At 41.0% G+C, this 18,945-nt stretch overlaps 1 protein-coding gene and 1 long non-coding RNA gene across 2 annotated transcripts in view; one reads left to right on the forward strand and one right to left on the reverse strand.

The window, feature by feature from the left end:
- The window catches only part of LOC129050841 (uncharacterized), a 24,511-nt gene extending 13,044 nt beyond the window's left edge, over window positions 1-11,467 (reverse strand). Inside the window, exon 1 of the long non-coding RNA XR_008514669.1 lies at window positions 11,293-11,467. This is a non-coding gene — a long non-coding RNA (uncharacterized LOC129050841). The remainder of the gene's footprint in view (window positions 1-11,292) is intronic.
- CMTR2 (cap methyltransferase 2) lies at window positions 10,819-17,894 on the forward strand. Its single transcript, NM_001132150.1, is given in 3 exon segments — window positions 10,819-11,096; window positions 11,311-11,366; window positions 14,328-17,894. A coding segment is annotated over 1 exon segment (2,310 nt). The 5' UTR covers window positions 10,819-11,096; window positions 11,311-11,366; window positions 14,328-14,346; the 3' UTR covers window positions 16,657-17,894.
- Window positions 17,895-18,945: the final 1,051 nt, after the last annotated feature.

Consider the following 18,945-nt stretch of genomic DNA (forward strand, 5'->3'; position numbering starts at 1 on the left):
TCTAGTTCTTTTAACTGTGATGTTAGGGTGTCAATTTTGGATCTTTCCTGCTTTCTCTTGTGGGCATTTAGTGCTATAAATTTCCCTCTACACACTACTTTGAATGCATCCCAGAGATTCTGTATGTTGTGTCTTTGTTCTCGTTGGTTTCAAAGAACATCTTTATTTCTGCCTTCATTTCGTTATGTACCCAGTAGTCATTCAGGAGCAGGTTGTTCAGTTTCCATGTAGTTGAGTGGTTTTGAGTGAGATTCTTAATCCTGAGTTCTAGTTTGATTGCACTGTGATCTGAGAGATAGTTTGTTATAATTTCTGTTCTTTTACATTTGCTGAGGAGAGCTTTACTTTCAAGTATGTGGTCAATTTTGGAATAAGTGTGGTGTGGTGCTGAAAAAATGTATATTCTGTTGATTTGGGATGGAGAGTTCTGTAGATGTCTATTAGGTCTGCTTGGTGCAGAGCTGAGTTCAATTCCTGGGTATCCTTGTTGACTTTCTGTCTCGTTGATCTGTCTAATGTTGACAGTGGGGTGTTAAAGTCTCCCATTATTAATGTGTGGGAGTCTAAGTCTCTCTGTAGGTCACTCAGGACTTGCTTTATGAATCTGGGTGCTCCTGTATTGGGTGCATATATATTTAGGATAGTTAGCTATTCTTGTTGAATTGATCCCTTTACCATTATGTAATATAATGGCCTTCTTTGTCTCTTTTAATCTTTGTTGGTTTAAAGTCTATTTTATCAGAGACTAGGATTGCAACCCCTGCCTTTTTTTGCTTTCCATTTGCTTGGTAGATCTTCCTGCATCCTTTTATTTTGAGCCTATGTGTGTCTCTGCACGTGAGATGGGTTTCCTGAATACAGCACACTGATGGGTCTTGACTCTTTATCCAGTTTGCCAGTCTGTGTCTTTTAATTGGAGCATTTAGTCTATTTACATTTAAAGTTAATATTGTTATGTGTGAATTTGATCCTGTCATTATGATGTTAGCTGGTTATTTTGCTCGTTAGTTGATGCAGTTTCTTCCTAGTCTCGATGGTCTTTACATTTTGGCATGATTTTGCAGCAGCTGGTACTGGTTGTTCCTTTCCATGTTTAGCGCTTCCTTCAGGAGCTCTTTTAGGGCAGGCCTGGTGGTGACAAAATCTCTCAGCATTTGCTTGTCTGTAAAGTATTTTATTTCTCCTTCGCTTATGAAGCTTAGTTTGGCTGGATATGAAATTCTGGGTTGAAAATTCTTTTCTTTAAGAATGTTGAATATTGGCCCCCACTCTCTTCTGGCTTGTAGAGTTTCTGCTGAGAGATCAGCTGTTAGTCTGATGGGCTTCCCTTTGAGGGTAACCCGACCTTTCTCTCTGGCTGCCCTTAACATTTTTTCCTTCATTTCAACTTTGGTGAATCCGACAATTATGTGTCTTGGAGTTGCTCTTCTCGAGGAGTATCTTTGTGGCGTTCTCTGTATTTCCTGAATCTGAATGTTGGCCTGCCTTGCTAGATTGGGGAGGTTCTCCTGGATAATATCCTGCAGAGTGTTTTCCAACTTGGTTCCATTCTCCCCGTCACTTTCAGGTACACCAATCAGACATAGATTTGGTCTTTTCACATAGTCCCATATTTCTTGGAGGCTTTGCTCATTTCTTTTTATTCTTTTTTTCTCTAAACTTCCCTTCTCGCTTCATTTCATTCATTTCATCTTCCATCGCTGATACCCTTTCTTCCAGTTGATCGCATCGGCTCCTGAGGCTTCTGCATTCTTCACGTAGTTCTCGAGCCTTGGTTTTCAGCTCCATCAGCTCCTTTAAGCACTTCTCTGTATTGGTTATTCTAGTTATACATTCTTCTAAATTTTTTTCAAAGTTTTCAACTTCTTTGCCTTTGGTTTGAATATCCTCCCGTAGCTCAGAGTAATTTGATCGTCTGAAGCCTTCTTCTCTCAGCTCGTCAAAGTCATTCTCCGTCCAGCTTTGTTCCGTTGCTGGTGAGGAACTGTGTTCCTTTGGAGGAGGAGAGGCGCTCTGCTTTTTAGAGTTTCCAGTTTTTCTGCTCTGTTTTTTTCCCATCTTTGTGGTTTTATCTACTTTTGGTCTTTGATGATGGTGATGTACAGATGGGTTTTTGGTGTGGATGTCCTTTCTGTTTGTTAGTTTTCCCTCTAACAGACAGGACCCTCAGCTGCAGGTCTGTTGGAGTACCCGGCCATGTGAGGTGTCATTCTGCCCCTGCTGGGGGGTGCCTCCCGGTTAGGCTGCTCGGGGGTCAGGGGTCAGGGACCCACTTGAGGAGGCAGTCTGCCCGTTCTCAGATCTCCAGCTGCGTGCTGGGAGAACCACTGCTCTCTTCAAAGCTGTCAGACAGGGACATTGAAGTCTGCAGAGGTTACTGCTGTCTCTATGTTTGTCTGTGCCCTGCCCCCAGAGGTGGAGCCTACAGAGGCAGGCAGGCCTCCTTGAGCTGTGGTGGGCTCCACCCAGTTCGAGCTTCCAGGCTGCTTTGTTTACCTAAGCAAGCCTGGGCAATGGTGGGCACCCCTCCCCCAGCCTCGCTGCCGCCTTGCAGTTTGATCTCAGACTGCTGTGTTAGCAATCAGTGAGACTCCGTGGGTGTAGGACCCTCTGAGCCAGGTGCGGGATATAAGCTCCTGGTGCACAGTTTTTTAAGCCCATCGGAAAAGCACAGTATTCGGGTGGGAGTGACCCGATTTTCCAGGTGTTGTCTGTCACCCCTTTTTTTGACTAGGAAAGGGAACTCCCTGACCCTTGCGCTTCCTGAGTGAGGCAATGCCTCGCCCTTCTTCGCCTTGCGCACGGTGCGCGCACCCACTGACCTGCGCCCACTGTCTGGCACTCCCTAGTGAGATGAACCCTGTACCTCAGATGGAAATGCAGAAATCACCCGTCTTCTGCATCACTCACGCTGGGAGCTGTAGACCGGAGCTGTTCCTATTTGGCCATCTTGGCTCCCCAGGTGGTGATTTTAACCCAGGCATTGAGATGCCAGAGCTGATGCCCTTCCCTATTCAAAATAAAAAGTCATATTGATCCCAGCCTCCCACAGTGTAAGGCAAACTATGAAAAGTGAGAGTCCCCAGGGCTAATGCTTTAAGAACTTTGGGTATTGATTCCACTACTAAATTAAGTATCATAATGATTGCTAATAATGAATAATAATAAAGTAGGTACTTGAAAATCCACAGGGCTGAGTGTTACCTCAGTTCAGTTTTCTCACCTGAACTTTAGCCACCCATTGATTTCCCATTCCCCTCTGGATATTTCCATTTGACTATGCCATGACTGTTCCTAACTCTGTAAAAACCAAGCTTAGTTATTCCCTCTTGACCATTTCTTATTGCAGCAGATCTGGTGCCTCAGTCTGCCTTCCATGGTCTTCCGTAGTCTGGTTCCTCAATACCTGCTAAAGACTGAATCCCACCACCCTCCCAAATTCCCTAATCTCCAGTGTGATGGTATTTGGAAATGGGGACTTTGGGAGGTAATTAGGTTTAGGTGAAGCCAGGAGGATGGGGTTCTCATGATGGGATTAGTGCCCTTCTTGAAGAAGAGACAAGAGAGCTTGCTTTCTCTCCACCATGTGAGGATACAGCAAGAAGCTGGCCATCTGCAAGCCAGTAAGAGAGCCTCGATCTCGAACTTCCCATCTCCCACTTGAGAAAATAAATTTCTGATGTTTAAGCCATACTGTCTGGTATTTTGTTGTAACAGCCTGATATGGTTCGGCTCCGTGTCCCCACCCAAATCTCACTTTGAATTGTAATTGACAGAGCAGGAGTATCGCCATCTTGGACAAGGACTGTCATTTAAAAATTCACCTTAATCAAAAACCGCCTAAATCCAAAGGGCATCAGCCTAATGGCTAAGGTCAGCATGAACATAAACCACAAATAACATCTCTGACCAGAAACATTCCAAACTCCTCCCTGATCAGAAACATGCTAGCCCCAAGATAAGCCCCCTCTGGCAAGGAAGATGCCAGCCTCAGATAACTCCCCTCTGGCCAGGAAGATGTCAGCCCAAGATAACAGAAACATTCCAACCCCACCATAAACTTCTCCCCCCACCCCCAAAGAAACATTCCAAGCTTGTGATAAACCTGCTCACCCTAAAACCAATTTATACTGTTAGTCGGTAAGAGAAAGTGCTCCTGACCAAAATCAGCCAGAAGCCCCCTCAGGTTTTTTCTCTAAAATAAACCTGTCTTTGACTGTTAAGCCTTGTTTCATATTTCTTTCCTCTTCCTTTAACTCTTAAAGTAATAATCCCCACATGTTGTGGGAGAGAGCTGGTGGGAGGTAATTTAATTATGGGGGGCAGGTTTTTCTCATGCTGTTCTCATGATAGTAAATAAGTCTCATGAGATCTGATGGTTTTATAAAGGGGAGTTCCCTTGCACAAGCTCTCTTGCCTGCCGCCATGTAAGACATGCCTTTGCTTCTCCTTTGCCTTCTGCCATGATTGCGAGGCCTCCCCAGCCGTGTGGAACTGTGAGTCCATTAAACCTCTTTCCTTTATAAATTACCCAGTCTCAGGTATGTCTCTATTAGCAGCATGAGAACAGACTAATACACAGCCCAAGCTAAGACACTATATATAGCACCTAAGCCACCTATTTAGCATTTAAACATATTAACTTTCCATCCCTTTTCTGCAAATCTACATTACCTGTCCTGTTGCCTGTTTTTTCACTTATGTTATTTTCCTGAGCTAGGTTGGCAATCCCCTTCCCCACGTAACTTTACCCTTAAAAGAACAGAAATTAAAGTTCCTTTTTCCCTAGTCTTTTCCCATATTTTTCCTACTAACTTCACATTCTTTAGACTCCTACAACACTTAACTTGTACCACACCATATAGCACTTACTTGTATAAATGCTATTTATTGAGTGTGTACTTTTCACTTTGCAATAAATCCCTATACTTTCTTTATTATTATTTTGAGACAGGGTCTCACTCTGTTGCACTGGCTAGAGTGCAGTGGTGTGATCTCAGCTCACTGCAGCCTCAACCTCCTGGGCTCAGGTGATCCACCTCACCTCCCTTGTAGCTGAGATTACAGGTGCATACCACTACGCCAGGTTAATTTTTTGTTTTTCAGTAGAGATTGGGTTTCACTATGTTGCCTAGGCTGGTCTCAAACTCCTGGACTCAAGCAGTCTGCCCGCCTTGGCCTCCCAGAATGCTGGGATTACAGGCATAAGCCGCCACACCCAGGCCGTGCTTTCTTTTTTTTGGGGGGGGAGACAGAGTCTCGCTCTGTCACCCAGGCTGGAGTGCAGTGGCGCAATCTCGGCTCACTGCAAGCTCCACCTCCTGGGTTCACGCCATTCTCCTGCCTCAGCCTCCCTAGAGCTGGGACTACAGGCACCCGCCACCACAGCCGGCTAATTTTGTTGTATTTTTAGTAGAGACCAGGTTTCACCATGTTAGCCAGGATGGTCTCGGTCTCCTGACCTCGTGATCTGCCTGCCTCGGCCTCCTAAAGTGCTGGAATTATAGGCGTAAGCCACCGTGCCCGGTGCCCATGCTTTCATTATTTTTAAAAATGCTATTTATTTTTAAACATCTTGTGTCTGCAATGAAATGATAAACTCTTCAAGGGTGGGCCGTATATTGCATTCTTCTTCCATGTATCAGTGTTTCCCAATATTTTTAAATGTCTGAGCCCATCTCATAGCAATACACATTCTCTCTTTTTTTTGTTGTTCTTTTTATTATTATTACTATACTTTAAGTTTTGAGATACATGTGCGGAACATGCAGGTTTGTTACATAGGTATATATGTGCCATGATGGTTTGCTGCACCCATCAACCTGTTATCTACATTAGGTGCAATATACATTCTCTATTAAACTCTTACGATTTTTTCTTCAAAAGTCTATTGGTCATTTTTGCATGAAAGAAAATAAAGAAGTGTGTGTTAGTCTACCTTGGCTGCCATAACAAAATACCACAAGACACAGCGACTTAAACAACAGAAGTTTATTTTCTCACAGTTCTAGGGGATATAAGTCCAAGATCAAAGATCAAAGTGCTGGCAGGGCTGGTTTCTAGTGAGGCTTCTCTTCCTGGCTTGCAGACAGCTGTCTTCTTGCTGTGTCCTCACATGGCCTTTCCTCAGTGTGTGTGTGTGTGTGTGTGTGGAGAGAGAGAGATTGAGATTTCTGGTGTCTCTTCCTCTTTTTATAAGGGCATCAGTCCTATCAGGTTAGGGTGCCACCCTTAGAATCTTTGGGACCTTAATTACCTCCTTTAAGGCCCTAGCTCCAAATCCATTCAGGAGTTAGAACTTCAACAGAAGCATCTGGTCGGGGGGGCACAATTCAGTCCATAAAAAACTATTTTAAGTAAAAATGTATTTTGGGTCAGCATATTATTAATGACTGTATTATAAATCTTATTTTAAGATTAATCTTAAACATAATCTTTAATGATATTTATAACATATAAAATACACTTTGAGTTTTCCCCAACTTAGTGACTCACACTGTTTAGTTAACTTTAAATTCACTATGTAAGAAAAAAAAACATGAATTACTGAGAAATACATTTTAAGAAAGACATTTCACATTGAATTTTAGTAATGAATGTATAAAGTGCAAAATGAAGTTTAATTGTGTGTTACACCATTAAAAGTAGACAAAAACTGCTTTCATGACCTGATGTTTAGAATTCTTGTATTTATCCTTACAAATCAATTAATTTGTTTCATAACTTTTGCTTCTAAATACTAAGAAAAGAGATTCAGGCTGCTGCTTACAAGCACTTTCCCACAAATACCACAATGTAGATGTTCTACCCAATAGTATAACACACGAATTGGTTATAATTTTTACTATATTTTCTCTTAACATTGTGTTTTGATAGCATAAGTGCTGTGTGAAAATTTTGATCAGAATGCTATATAAAGATCTAGTGAAGGGCTGGGTGCGGTGGCTCATGCCTGGAATCTCAGCACTTTGGGAGGTCCAAACGAGACGATCCCTTGAGCCCAGGAGTTTGAGGTGGCAGTGAGCTATGGTGATGCCACTGCACCCCAGCCTGGGCAACAGAGCAAGACCCTGTCTCAAGGAAGGAAGGAAGGAAGGAAGGAACGAAGGAAGGAAGGAAGGAAGGGAGGGAGGGAGGGAGGGAGGGGAGGGAGAAAGAAAGGAAGAAAGAAAGAAGAAAGAAAGAAAAAAGAAAGAAAGAAGGAAAGAAGAAAAGAAAAAGAAAGAAGGAAAGAGATCTAATGAAGCTCTTAAGGGAAACTGAAAGAATTATCAGGTTCAGAATTCTTATCAACTTCTGGATTTCCCTTAGGATCACTGCCTTTGCTGCCTTTAACCAGTGGTCCATTCCATGCAGCAAGAAGAGACTAAATGGAACATCAAGTGACAAAGAATAGGAACAATTTAAGATTGTATAATAGTCAAAACCAACGCTGTGTGGTATTCCACTGAATCAGAAAAACAGATCAAACATATGAGCTCTAAGAACATTCCAGAAACCATCATTCTGAGCAAACTATCACAAGGACAGAAAACCAAACAGCGCATGTTCTCACTCATAGGTGGGAATTGAACAATGAGAACACTTGGACACAGGATGGGGAACATCACACACTGGGGCCTGTTGTGGGGTCGGGGGAGGGGGGAGGGATAGCATTAGGAGATATACCTAATGTAAATGACGAGTTAATGGGTGCAGCACACCAACATGGCACATGTATACATATGTAACAAACCTGCACGTTGTGCACATGTACCCTAGAACTTAAAGTATAATAATAATAAAAAAGAACATTCCTCTTGTCTCCACCAAGTCCGATGCTGTTCACTCAATGCTCACTCAGAGCTCTGTTTTACATGTTAATGGAAAATACTAGACACATACAACAGCATGGATAAATATTTAACTGAATCTAAAGGGGCTGGAAACAAAAAGGCATAAGCTGTAATGATTGAATTTATATAAAATTCTGGAATAGGTAGAACTAAACTATGGTGATAGAAAACAGATGGGTGGGTGCTTCTTGAAGGTGGTAAATGGATTGGGATGGAGAGCAAGGGTGCTTTCTGGAATATTTAATAGGCATTTGTCAAAAGTAGTTGAATAGAACACTTATGATCTCAGCAGTTCACTGTATATATGTACACCTCAAAAAACTGAAATATAAAAACAAAAAAAGAAAAAAGAAGAAGAAGAAGAGGCAACCAACCAGTGAGTCTGGAAGATCATTTTCTTTCAAACAGTTTTTCAGTGGTTTCTTTCCATCTTCCCTAACACGTTTTCAGTCTTTTTCATTTTAGCTATTCTGGTGGGTGTGCAATGGTATCTTATTGTGGTTTTGGTTTGCATTTTCCCAAAGACTAATGAGGTTTAACACCTTTTCATATGTTTATAGGCCTTTTGGATATATCTTTTTGAAGTGTCTGTCCATTTTTCTTTTCTTTTTTTTTTGTTGTTGTTGTTTTCGTTTTGTTTTTTTGAGACAGAGTCTCACTCTGTCGTCTAGGCTGGAGTGCAGTGGTGCAATCTTGGCTGACTGCAACCTCTGCCTCCCGGGTTCAAGAGATTCTCCTGCCTCAGCCTCCAGAGTAGCTGGGTTTATAGGTGCCCACCACCAAGCCCGGCTAATTTTCAAAAATATTTTTAGTAGAGATGGAGTTTTGCCATGTTGGCCAGGCTGGTCTCTAACTCCTGACCTCAAGGGATCTGCCCACCTTGGCCTCCCGAAGTGCTGGGATTACAGGCGTGAGCCACCACAGCCAGCGTCTGTCCATTTTTCTACTGTATATATATATTTACACACACACACAAACACACACACACACACAAACACACACACACAATCTTCTCCCACTCTGTAGGTTGCCTTTTCACTCTCAATGGTGTCTTTTGAATAGATATTTTTAGTTTTAATATAGTTCAATTTATACATTTTTCCTTTATGATTAGTGTTTTGTGTCCTGTTATAAACTTTTTGACTACTTCAAGGTTGCAAAGATGTTCTCTTATGTTTTCTTATTAACTTTTAAAATACAGACTGACAATCCAAATGAACGTATTTTTGTTTATGATGTGAGGAGGGTCCAAATACAATTTTTTTTCCATGGAGAGACGCAAATGACCTACCACTATTTTGTGAAAATATAATCTTTTCTCCATTGGTCCATGTTCTGGAAGACTTGTAAAAAATGAATTTTACATTTATGTCTATATATCTATTTACACAAATGGTTAAAAACTCTACACATAATTGTAATATTCTTCTATTTTCATGCAATACTGTTGACACATATAGCCTATTAATGGCTGCATATAATGCATATATGTGCATTATATAGATGTACTGTAATAATTTAATTAATTCTCTTAAAGTAAACATTTAGAGTATTTCCATTTGGCTATGTTATTGAGATGCTAAATGAACATTTTGTCCAAAGTGAGCGCCAGTTGTTTAATTACCTCCTAAGGATAAATTGCTAGGAGGAGGAATTGCTGGGTTGAAATGCATGTCTTCTTTTTTTTCGAGACGGAGTCTCGCACCGTCGCCTGGACTGGTGTGCAGTGGCGTGATCTCGGCTTGCTCCAACCTCCGCCTCCCGGGTTCAAGCGATTCTCCTGCCTCAGCCTCCCAAGTAGCTAGGATTACAGGCGCCCGTCACCACGCCTGGCTAATTTTTTGTATTATTAGTAGAGACGGGGTTTCACTATGTTGGTCAGGCTGGCCTCGGACTCCTGACCTCGTGATCCGCTCGCCTCGGCCTCTCAAAGTGCTGGGATTACAGGCGTGAGCCACCGCGCCCAGCCAAAATGCATGTCTCTTTTCAACGTTTGCCTTCTGGGCTAGGCGGCTTGGCTCATGCCTGTAATCCCAGCACTTTGGGTGGCCGAGGCCAAAGGATCGCTTGAGTCCAGGAGTTCCAGACCAGCCTAAGATGGGGAGATGCCATCTCTCTAGGAGGATCGCGTGAGCCCGGGGAAGTTGAGGCTGCAGTGAGCTGAGATCGAGCCACTGCACACCAGCCTGGGTGAGGGTGAGACCTTGTTTCAGTAAACAAACAAATAAATAAAGTTTGCCTTCCGTAAGGTTTCTAATAACGTTTTTCTAACATCCACAGATGTAAATCTGTTACCCCATAGTCTCACCAACAGTGGTCATTACCAAGGTTTTACATCTTTGCTAAACTGAGTAAAAAGAAAAATTACTGTTTTCATTTCCATTCTTGTCTAATAATAGTTTAAACAGCTTTGTATATCCTTAGTGGCTGTTTGACTTTTTTGTTTTTTGGGAGGCCTGTTCTAATATTTGCTCATTTTCCTTCTGGGGTTGTTGGCCTTTTTCTTATTGGCTTGTTAAGCAACAAAATTAATATTTATTATGTCATGTATATATAAACAATCTTATCTCGCAGTTCCCTAGTTTGGCTTTTAACCTATTGTCTTTTGAGTTGCAGTTTTAACCCAGTCTGTACAGGAAGCAACATCTGTCCAGAAGCGTCTGAAAGCCCTTGGGGCCAGCAGCCAGTGGGCGGAACCAGCACGTCCTAACAGACAGGTTTGCCCCGTCCCTTCCCTCCCTCCCTCTCCCCCGCTCCCCCTCCCCTCCCCCCTCCCCCTCCCTTTCACCCCCCCCTCCTTTGGGGACGGAGCCAAAGAACGCTCCGCCTGCGCGCGCCGCTTCCGTTGCCATAGTGGCCGGGGGCGGGAGGCTGGCGCCTCCCAGCTTCTGTACTCCGCGAAGCAAAACCTAGGGAGCGGAGGCCTAGGCGAGGCGAGAGTCGCCGGCGTGCGTAACGTTGGCGCACGTGACTCCAGCCCGGCCTACAGGGCGCGTGCGCAGTGGGACTTGAGAGCCCCTGGTCCCTGTCTGCCGGCATTCGGCGGCTGCGTGGCCCGGAGGTGGGGCCGGCTTTCCGGTGCCGCGAGGGCGGGTCCGGACAGCCTTCCCCCAAGTCCGGCGCACCATCTCCCTGCCTTGTGGCTGGAGGCGCCGCGGACCCAAAGGGAGGGACCATCCCGGGAAGCAGCCCCGAGAGCGGAAGTGCAGAATGGCTTCCTCGAGGGAGTAAAGTACAGCCTCCCCAGACACTGGGGCCCAGGTGGGCGTGGGCGAAGGTAATCCAGGCTTGAGTACGATCCCGGGCCCTCCTTCGACTTCCCAGCGGGTGAGCCAGGGGCTGGGACTGAGTTTCCTCCAGGTCAGGAACCGGGCCTCTGGAGTGGGGTTTGGGACTTACTTCACTAGATGAAATGAGATCTGGGGTACCCGGCCCAAAGTCAGCCCTCGATACTCACTGGCCGTTGTTTTCACAGTTGCTGGTAGGAGGAGTTGGCGGAAGCACTTGGAACTCCCTTGTGTCAGTTGAGAGGTAAAAACTGTTGATGAGATCTTCTGGGTTTTGTTTTGGGTTCACGAATTTTACGAGTATTTCCTTGGGCGGGGGCTACATAACTGCCTACTTGAGTTTGCAATATGAGAATGGTAATAGCGACCCACTTAGCAGAATTATGATGCCACAAAGCTCAAAGGAGTGTTTAATGAAAGGCTCAGAGGATCATATACTGGAAAATTTTTCCACACACGGTGTAAGCCACATGCTTCTTTTTTTTTTTTTTTTTTTTAAGTCATGCATTTAAGTGCTGGAGTGAAGTTGAGGTGCACTATTAATGACTCATATTCAGAACTTGAAGAGAGAGATGCCTTTTGTGCTAAGTATGATATCCACTCATTTATTCAGCAATACTGAGTGCTTACTGTGTACCAGGCAATGTCCAACTTCTTGGAATGGTCTATGTGTAAACAAAACAAAGATCTCCCCTGTGGAGTTTACATTCTAGTTTGGGGAAGACAAATGATAAACAGTAAACAAAAAGAAGCAAGTTATAGGTTGGAAGGACATGAGTACCATAGGAAAAAAATACAGCGAAGTAAGAGGCATGGGGAATGCAAGATGCAATCTTAGGTAGGCTTCACTGAGAAAATGACATTTGAGCAAATATTGGAAGGAGGTGAAGGACTTAGCTGTGCTGATAGCTGGGGAAAGAGCATTCCAGGCAGAGGGACGACCAATGCAGAAAGACTTTTGACTTGGAAATGTGCTTGGTGTCTTCAGTGAACAGCAGAAAGGCCTGTTTGGCTGGAGTAGTGAGTAAGGGAGTAGTAATAAAAATTAGGTGGCAACACAGCAAAAGTATAGTCAGAACGGTGGAGTGTCTGAATCACTTAAGTTGTCCTCATGTGAAGGTAATTACCTATTAGCTTAGGTAAGATTTCACAGCTTAACTACAGTCATTAATTAGTATGTGAAGTTAATGACTAAAATTAGACTTTTTCCAAAATAGAATATAGATGAGATCTAAACATGGCTGTAGTTTCCAGCAAGCACAATGCGAATTAAGACAGAGGAGCTTGTTGTAAAAAACTTTTATTTGCCCTTATTTAAGATTTTAGTGAATGTGGAAACACCTCAATTTTGTCTTCGTTTAGAAATTTGTCTAAATATAGCTCTACCAGTAAAAAACAAACAAACAAAAAACAGGCATAGTGGCTGACACCTGCAATTCCAGCACCTTGGAAGGCCGAGTTGGAGGGATTGCTTGAGCCCAGGATTTTGAGACCAGCCTGGGCAACAGAGCAAGACCCTATCTCTACAATTTTTTTTTTTTTTAACTAACTGGGTGTGGTGGTGCACGTCTGTAGTCCCAGCTCCTTTGGAGGCTGAGGTGGGAGGATCCTTTGAGCCTGGGAAGAGGTCAAGGCTGCAGGGAGCTATGACCTGTGCCACTGCACAGGTAGCAGAGTGAGACCCTGTCTCAAAAAAAAAATTTTTTTTAATATAAATATACTGTGGCAAACAAATGACTAAGAAGACACCTGTTACTTCAGGGAAATTACAAACTGGTAGAGTAGACTTGCAAATAATTTAAACAAAATAAGAAAGAATGAAAAGAGTGTGCTAAAAGAACAATACAAAGTAAATGCTAAAAGAAACATCATCTGAATATTATTGTATGTATTACGGCAGTAGTTCCCTTTGTTTCTCATTTTGTCCTTGAACATCTGCTTTTCTGGAGTGATGATTTGATTGTTGATTTTTTCATATTTAACAAATTTAGATTTTTTGGAAAATCATTTGTAGAATGCATTGTATATGCCAAATAAGTGCAGAATTTATAAACTAAAGCATCTATTGATTAACATTGCACTAACAGGTACTATGTAATATTCATTGCTCTCCCTGCTGGAATTTGTAACTTTTCCAAAACTATGCCATTAAGCCATACTTCTCATATCCTTTTCCCTCTTCAGAAGGAAGAGGTTTCTTTGTTTCTGGTTTCTTTGGCAGTGTTGACTGCCAGAGTATGTAGAGTGACTATTTGTAATTTGTATATTCAGTACATATATTTCTTCAGTATAAAATTCTGCTATCCAAGTGTTAAGAAGTTTTAGTGGCTAGAAGAAATAATGATATTTTATGGTGGAAGTGTGGAGCTGTCTGAACCATATGAAAGCCAGGAATCTGTAGTTTGAGACATACCAGGGTAAACTGTTGGTCACTTTCAGCATCAAGCAGAAAAAGGCTAACCACTCAAGTACAGCACAGTTTACAAGCAGTATGATGATGAACATTAGTTGATGACCTGTATAGGTGATTGGTACCACCAAAGTGCCTGTCTTAGAGAATGAAATCTGGACAGAGAGGATGTATTCAACAATCCTACTAGGGAGGTAAGTGGCTTGTGGCAGGATCAGTACTGGGTTCAGGTGCATGATCCTCTCCCCGAAGGAGGTAAGGTATGACGGGAACTGAAAAAAAAAAAACAAAAAGTCACATGTTAGAGCTTGAACAAAGGTCATGTCCAGGGATGAATCTCTAAGGGTGTGTTTGTTTGAGGTCATGTAGGTGTTGTCACAGCCATTGATAGTGAAGAACTTTGGGGAAGAGTTAGATGGGTTACTATGATAATCAGAGCTGTCATTCACTGATGATTATACTTTTTTATATGTTTTTTATATGCTAGTATGTTTTATCTTCTTAAAAAATGATAGGCTTTTTTTTTTTTTTAAATGAGAAGAAACCAAATCCAAGAGATGGAATTTGCCCAAGGGTGCTTATTAAGCCATAATTAGCAGAGCTGGAATTTGAACCCAGGTCTTGGATATCAAAGCCTTTTTCATTATTCCAAATTACTTGGTTAAATAACAGAGTATGCTGACTTTAGCCTTCCCATTTTATGGAGTTTGTCATGAGTGTGATCATATTTGCTGCTCATGAGATTTCGCTCACTGATAAATTTGATTCATTTCATTATGTGTTTTCTCTTCCTAGATTTTAATTTGATTTGAAAATGAGTAAGTGCAGAAAGACACCAGTTCAGCAGCTAGCAAGTCCCACATCATTCAGCCCAGATATTCTTGCTGACATTTTTGAACTCTTTGCCAAGAACTTTTCTTATAGCAAGCCACTTAATAATGAGTGGCAGTTACCAGATCCCAGTGAGATTTTCACCTGTGACCACACTGAATTTAATGCATTTCTTGATTTGAAGAACTCCCTAAATGAAGTAAAAAACCTACTGAGTGATAAGAAACTGGATGAGTGGCATGAGCACACTGCTTTCACTAATAAAGCAGGGAAAATCATTTCTCATGTTAGAAAATCTGTGAATGCTGAACTTTGTACTCAAGCATGGTGTAAGTTCCATGAGATTTTGTGCAGCTTTCCACTTATTCCACAGGAAGCTTTTCAGAATGGAAAACTGAATTCTCTACACCTTTGTGAAGCTCCAGGAGCTTTTATAGCTAGTCTCAACCACTACTTAAAATCCCATCGGTTTCCTTGTCATTGGAGTTGGGTAGCAAATACTCTGAATCCATACCATGAAGCAAATGACGACCTCATGATGATTATGGATGACCGGCTTATAGCAAATACCTTGCACTGGTGGTACTTTGGTCCAGATAACACTGGTGATATCATGACCCTGAAATTCTTGACTGGACTTCAGAATTTCATAAGCAGCATGGCTACTGTTCACTTGGTCACTGCAGATGGGAGTTTTGATTGCCAAGGAAACCCAGGTGAACAAGAAGCTTTAGTTTCTTCTTTGCATTACTGTGAAGTTGTCACTGCTCTGACCACTCTCGGAAACGGTGGCTCTTTTGTTCTAAAGATGTTTACTATGTTTGAACATTGTTCCATAAACTTGATGTACCTGCTAAACTGTTGCTTTGACCAAGTCCATGTTTTCAAACCTGCTACTAGCAAGGCAGGAAACTCCGAAGTCTATGTGGTTTGCCTCTACTATAAGGGGAGAGAGGCCATCCATCCTCTGTTATCTAAGATGACCTTGAATTTTGGGACTGAAATGAAAAGGAAAGCCCTCTTTCCCCATCATGTGATTCCTGATTCTTTTCTTAAGAGACATGAAGAATGTTGTGTGTTCTTTCATAAATATCAGCTAGAGACTATTTCTGAAAACATTCGTCTGTTTGAGTGCATGGGAAAGGCGGAACAAGAAAAGCTGAATAATTTAAGGGATTGTGCTGTACAATATTTTATGCAAAAATTTCAACTGAAACATCTTTCCAGAAATAATTGGCTAGTAAAAAAATCTAGTATTGGTTGTAGTACAAATACAAAATGGTTTGGGCAGAGGAACAAATATTTTAGAACTTATAATGAAAGGAAGATGCTAGAAGCCCTTTCATGGAAAGATAAAGTAGCCAAAGGATACTTTAATAGTTGGGCTGAAGAACATGGTGTATATCATCCTGGGCAAAGTTCTATTTTAGAAGGAACAGCTTCCAATCTTGAGTGTCACTTATGGCATATTTTGGAGGGAAAGAAACTGCCAAAGGTAAAGTGTTCTCCTTTTTGCAATGGTGAAATTTTAAAAACTCTTAATGAAGCAATTGAAAAGTCATTAGGAGGAGCTTTTAATTTGGATTCCAAGTTTAGGCCAAAACAGCAGTATTCTTGTTCTTGTCATGTTTTTTCTGAAGAACTGATATTTTCCGAGTTGTGTAGCCTTACTGAGTGCCTTCAGGATGAGCAGGTTGTAGAACCCAGCAATCAAATAAAGTGCCTGCTGGTGGGCTTTTCGACGCTCCATAATATCAAAATGCATATACCGTTGGAAGTTCGACTCTTAGAATCAGCTGAACTCACAACTTTTAGCTGTTCATTGCTTCATGATGGAGATCCAACTTACCAGCGTTTATTTTTGGACTGCCTTCTACATTCATTGCGGGAGCTTCATACAGGAGATGTTATGATTTTGCCTGTACTTTCTTGCTTCACAAGATTTATGGCTGGTTTGATCTTTGTACTCCACAGTTGTTTTAGATTCATCACTTTTTTTTGTCCCACATCCTCTGATCCCCTGAGGACCTGTGCAGTCCTGCTGTGTGTTGGTTATCAGGACCTTCCAAATCCAGTTTTCCAATATTTGCAGAGTGTGAATGAATTGTTGAGCACTTTGCTCAACTCTGACTCACCCCAGCAGGTTTTACAGTTTGTGCCAATGGAGGTACTCCTTAAGGGGGCCCTGCTTGATTTTTTGTGGGATTTGAATGCTGCCATTGCTAAAAGGCATTTGCATTTCATTATTCAAAGAGAGAGAGAAGAAATCAACAGCCTTCAGTTACAAAACTGAACGTGTTCTTTCTGAGATTCAACCTTATGACTTCTTATAATTTGCCCAGTATTTGCATCCTGTTGCTCTATTAATTTAAAAGCCTTTTATTTTGGGGAAAGGCCAACATTTGCATCATTCAAAGTCTTATTAATTCTGGAAAACCATCCATTCTGATCTCTAGGGTATATACACCCACAGGCATAGAGCTCTTCTGCGTGGTGGAATCTATGCAGTGATAGATGTTCACACTCTAAATATGAGGTGTGTGTATGTGTATGGGTGGCCACAGCCATGCTTACCTATGCCATTTAGTTGGTCTTGCTTAATCTGCTTAAGATTTGCGTCTTTGTACCTTTGTTCAGATTAGTTTTTTTTTCCAGCCGATTTCCTCTTAGTGGCTAATGCTGTTAGTGAATTTTCCAACTAATTTCCTCTCATTGGTTAATGTTGTTAATGAATTGAGAGAGGTAATTGAGGAAAGGAAATGAGTAAATCACTGTTCAGCGACACTGATTTCCGTTAACACATCAGTTATGAATTTCAGGGAATTCATCTCGCCAGATTCTTGATAACATGCCATTCATTGCCCTTAGGTGATTGACCCTATTTTCTTATATGGCTCAAATAAAACTAGTATGCTGTTGTATGAATCTTTTACTGACCACACCATCCAACTAAAAAAAGATAACGGGACAGCTTTAAACCAAAGATCATGTTTAGAACAATGAAAAATTATTTGTTGTATCTAATATACGCCTGTATCGTGAAAAGCTGCATTTAGCAATGATGTAATAATTTTTAACTTCCAGGAAATAATCTGTGAATGGAAAGATTTTTTAAGATTTTGAGATAGTGTTTAGTCTTATGTTGGGAACACATGAATGTGATGAACAAAGTGAATACTAAAGAAAACTCTTCAGACTTTCAGAATGATGGTTCAGAATTTAAAATTTTTAGTCTTTTTTAATTTCTTTTTTTCAGTATGAAAATAGCACTTTACCAAAAGATTAGCCATGAAATGGTTATTTTGCCAGTTACATTTTTTTTCTTTTGTATCTGCAGTGTAATGAGTTCTTTTATTTCTTCTGTATTTGCAGTGTAATGAGTTTTTGTGGCAAACTGTATTAAGCAATTTTTCATTATCTTGAAGTTCCACAAAGTGGAGAATATTTATATTCTCACATGCATTTTAGGCACTTTTGATATGTGAAAATAGATGTATTTTCTGATGCATTTGGTTAATAAATATTAATCTGCAAATTTTCGTGTTCTTTGCTATTTTGAATTCCATTAGAGATTCATGAATAAAGTCATTACTAGAGAGATTTTGTGTTCATCTTTTTTAAATGGAATTATGGGAGAAGTTAAAAATATAAGTTGGAAAGAGACATTTTTAAAGGGAGTTTTGAATGATAGTTAATGTTCTTTCATTTTCTCTGATTTGCATTCATTAAAATTTAGTCCTTAATATTGTAATATTTATGGAAGGTCTGCTTCAGGAAAGAAATTGAATACTTAAGGGGGATTGGAAGGAGGAGTGTGTGGAGGCCTGGAAGTAGATTTTTGAAAGAAATCTGATTTCCTACTGGTGACTCTATGGAAGCAATTCCAGTTGTATGATGATCGAAGTCTGATAGAAGGTTGATTACCAGGAGGAAAAAAAAACACTCTTGGAAAACCATTTTGCACTTAATAGTCTTTATGCCTTGCTAAGTGGGATTCAATATACTAGTAATGCAGCTTATTTTTTACTTATTTTAACTATTTGATAAGAATGAAGTTGAAAGCATGAGTCCAGATTCTAGCATTATGACAGTCTTTAAGCCCTTCAAATAAGTATTGAATGCTTAGTGTTTTGTTGACACTAATCTGTACTGGAATATATAACACTGACATATTCTCAAATGTATTTTGCTTTTTAACGTGGTTTTTGGAATCAACTTCTCATCTGATTCATTGGATTCAAATTGCTTTAGAGGTTAGACATGAATTGAGGAAGGTTCAGATTGAACTGGATATATTAATAGATGACAGGCACTAATGATTTATATGAATTTCTCTTTAAGAGAAAGGAGAGGAAAAATGCTATTCAAAAGGTGAATGGAAAAGTAGAAGAAGACAGGAAGAGGTGAGAGTATGCATGTTTTACCAAGGTAGACTGTTCTTAAAAACTTTTTTCCACAGGTTTTGAGATTTTTAATTTGTAATGTCTATTAAAAAACAAACATCAAATTAAGTTTCCTTTGTAATCTGTTTAATTTGAACAAAACATACACTTAGTGTAAGTATTGTACTCTTAAAATGATG

The sequence above is a fragment of the Pongo abelii genome, chromosome 18 (assembly GCF_028885655.2).
Source record: "Pongo abelii isolate AG06213 chromosome 18, NHGRI_mPonAbe1-v2.0_pri, whole genome shotgun sequence".
Taxonomy (NCBI): Eukaryota; Metazoa; Chordata; class Mammalia; order Primates; family Hominidae; genus Pongo; species Pongo abelii.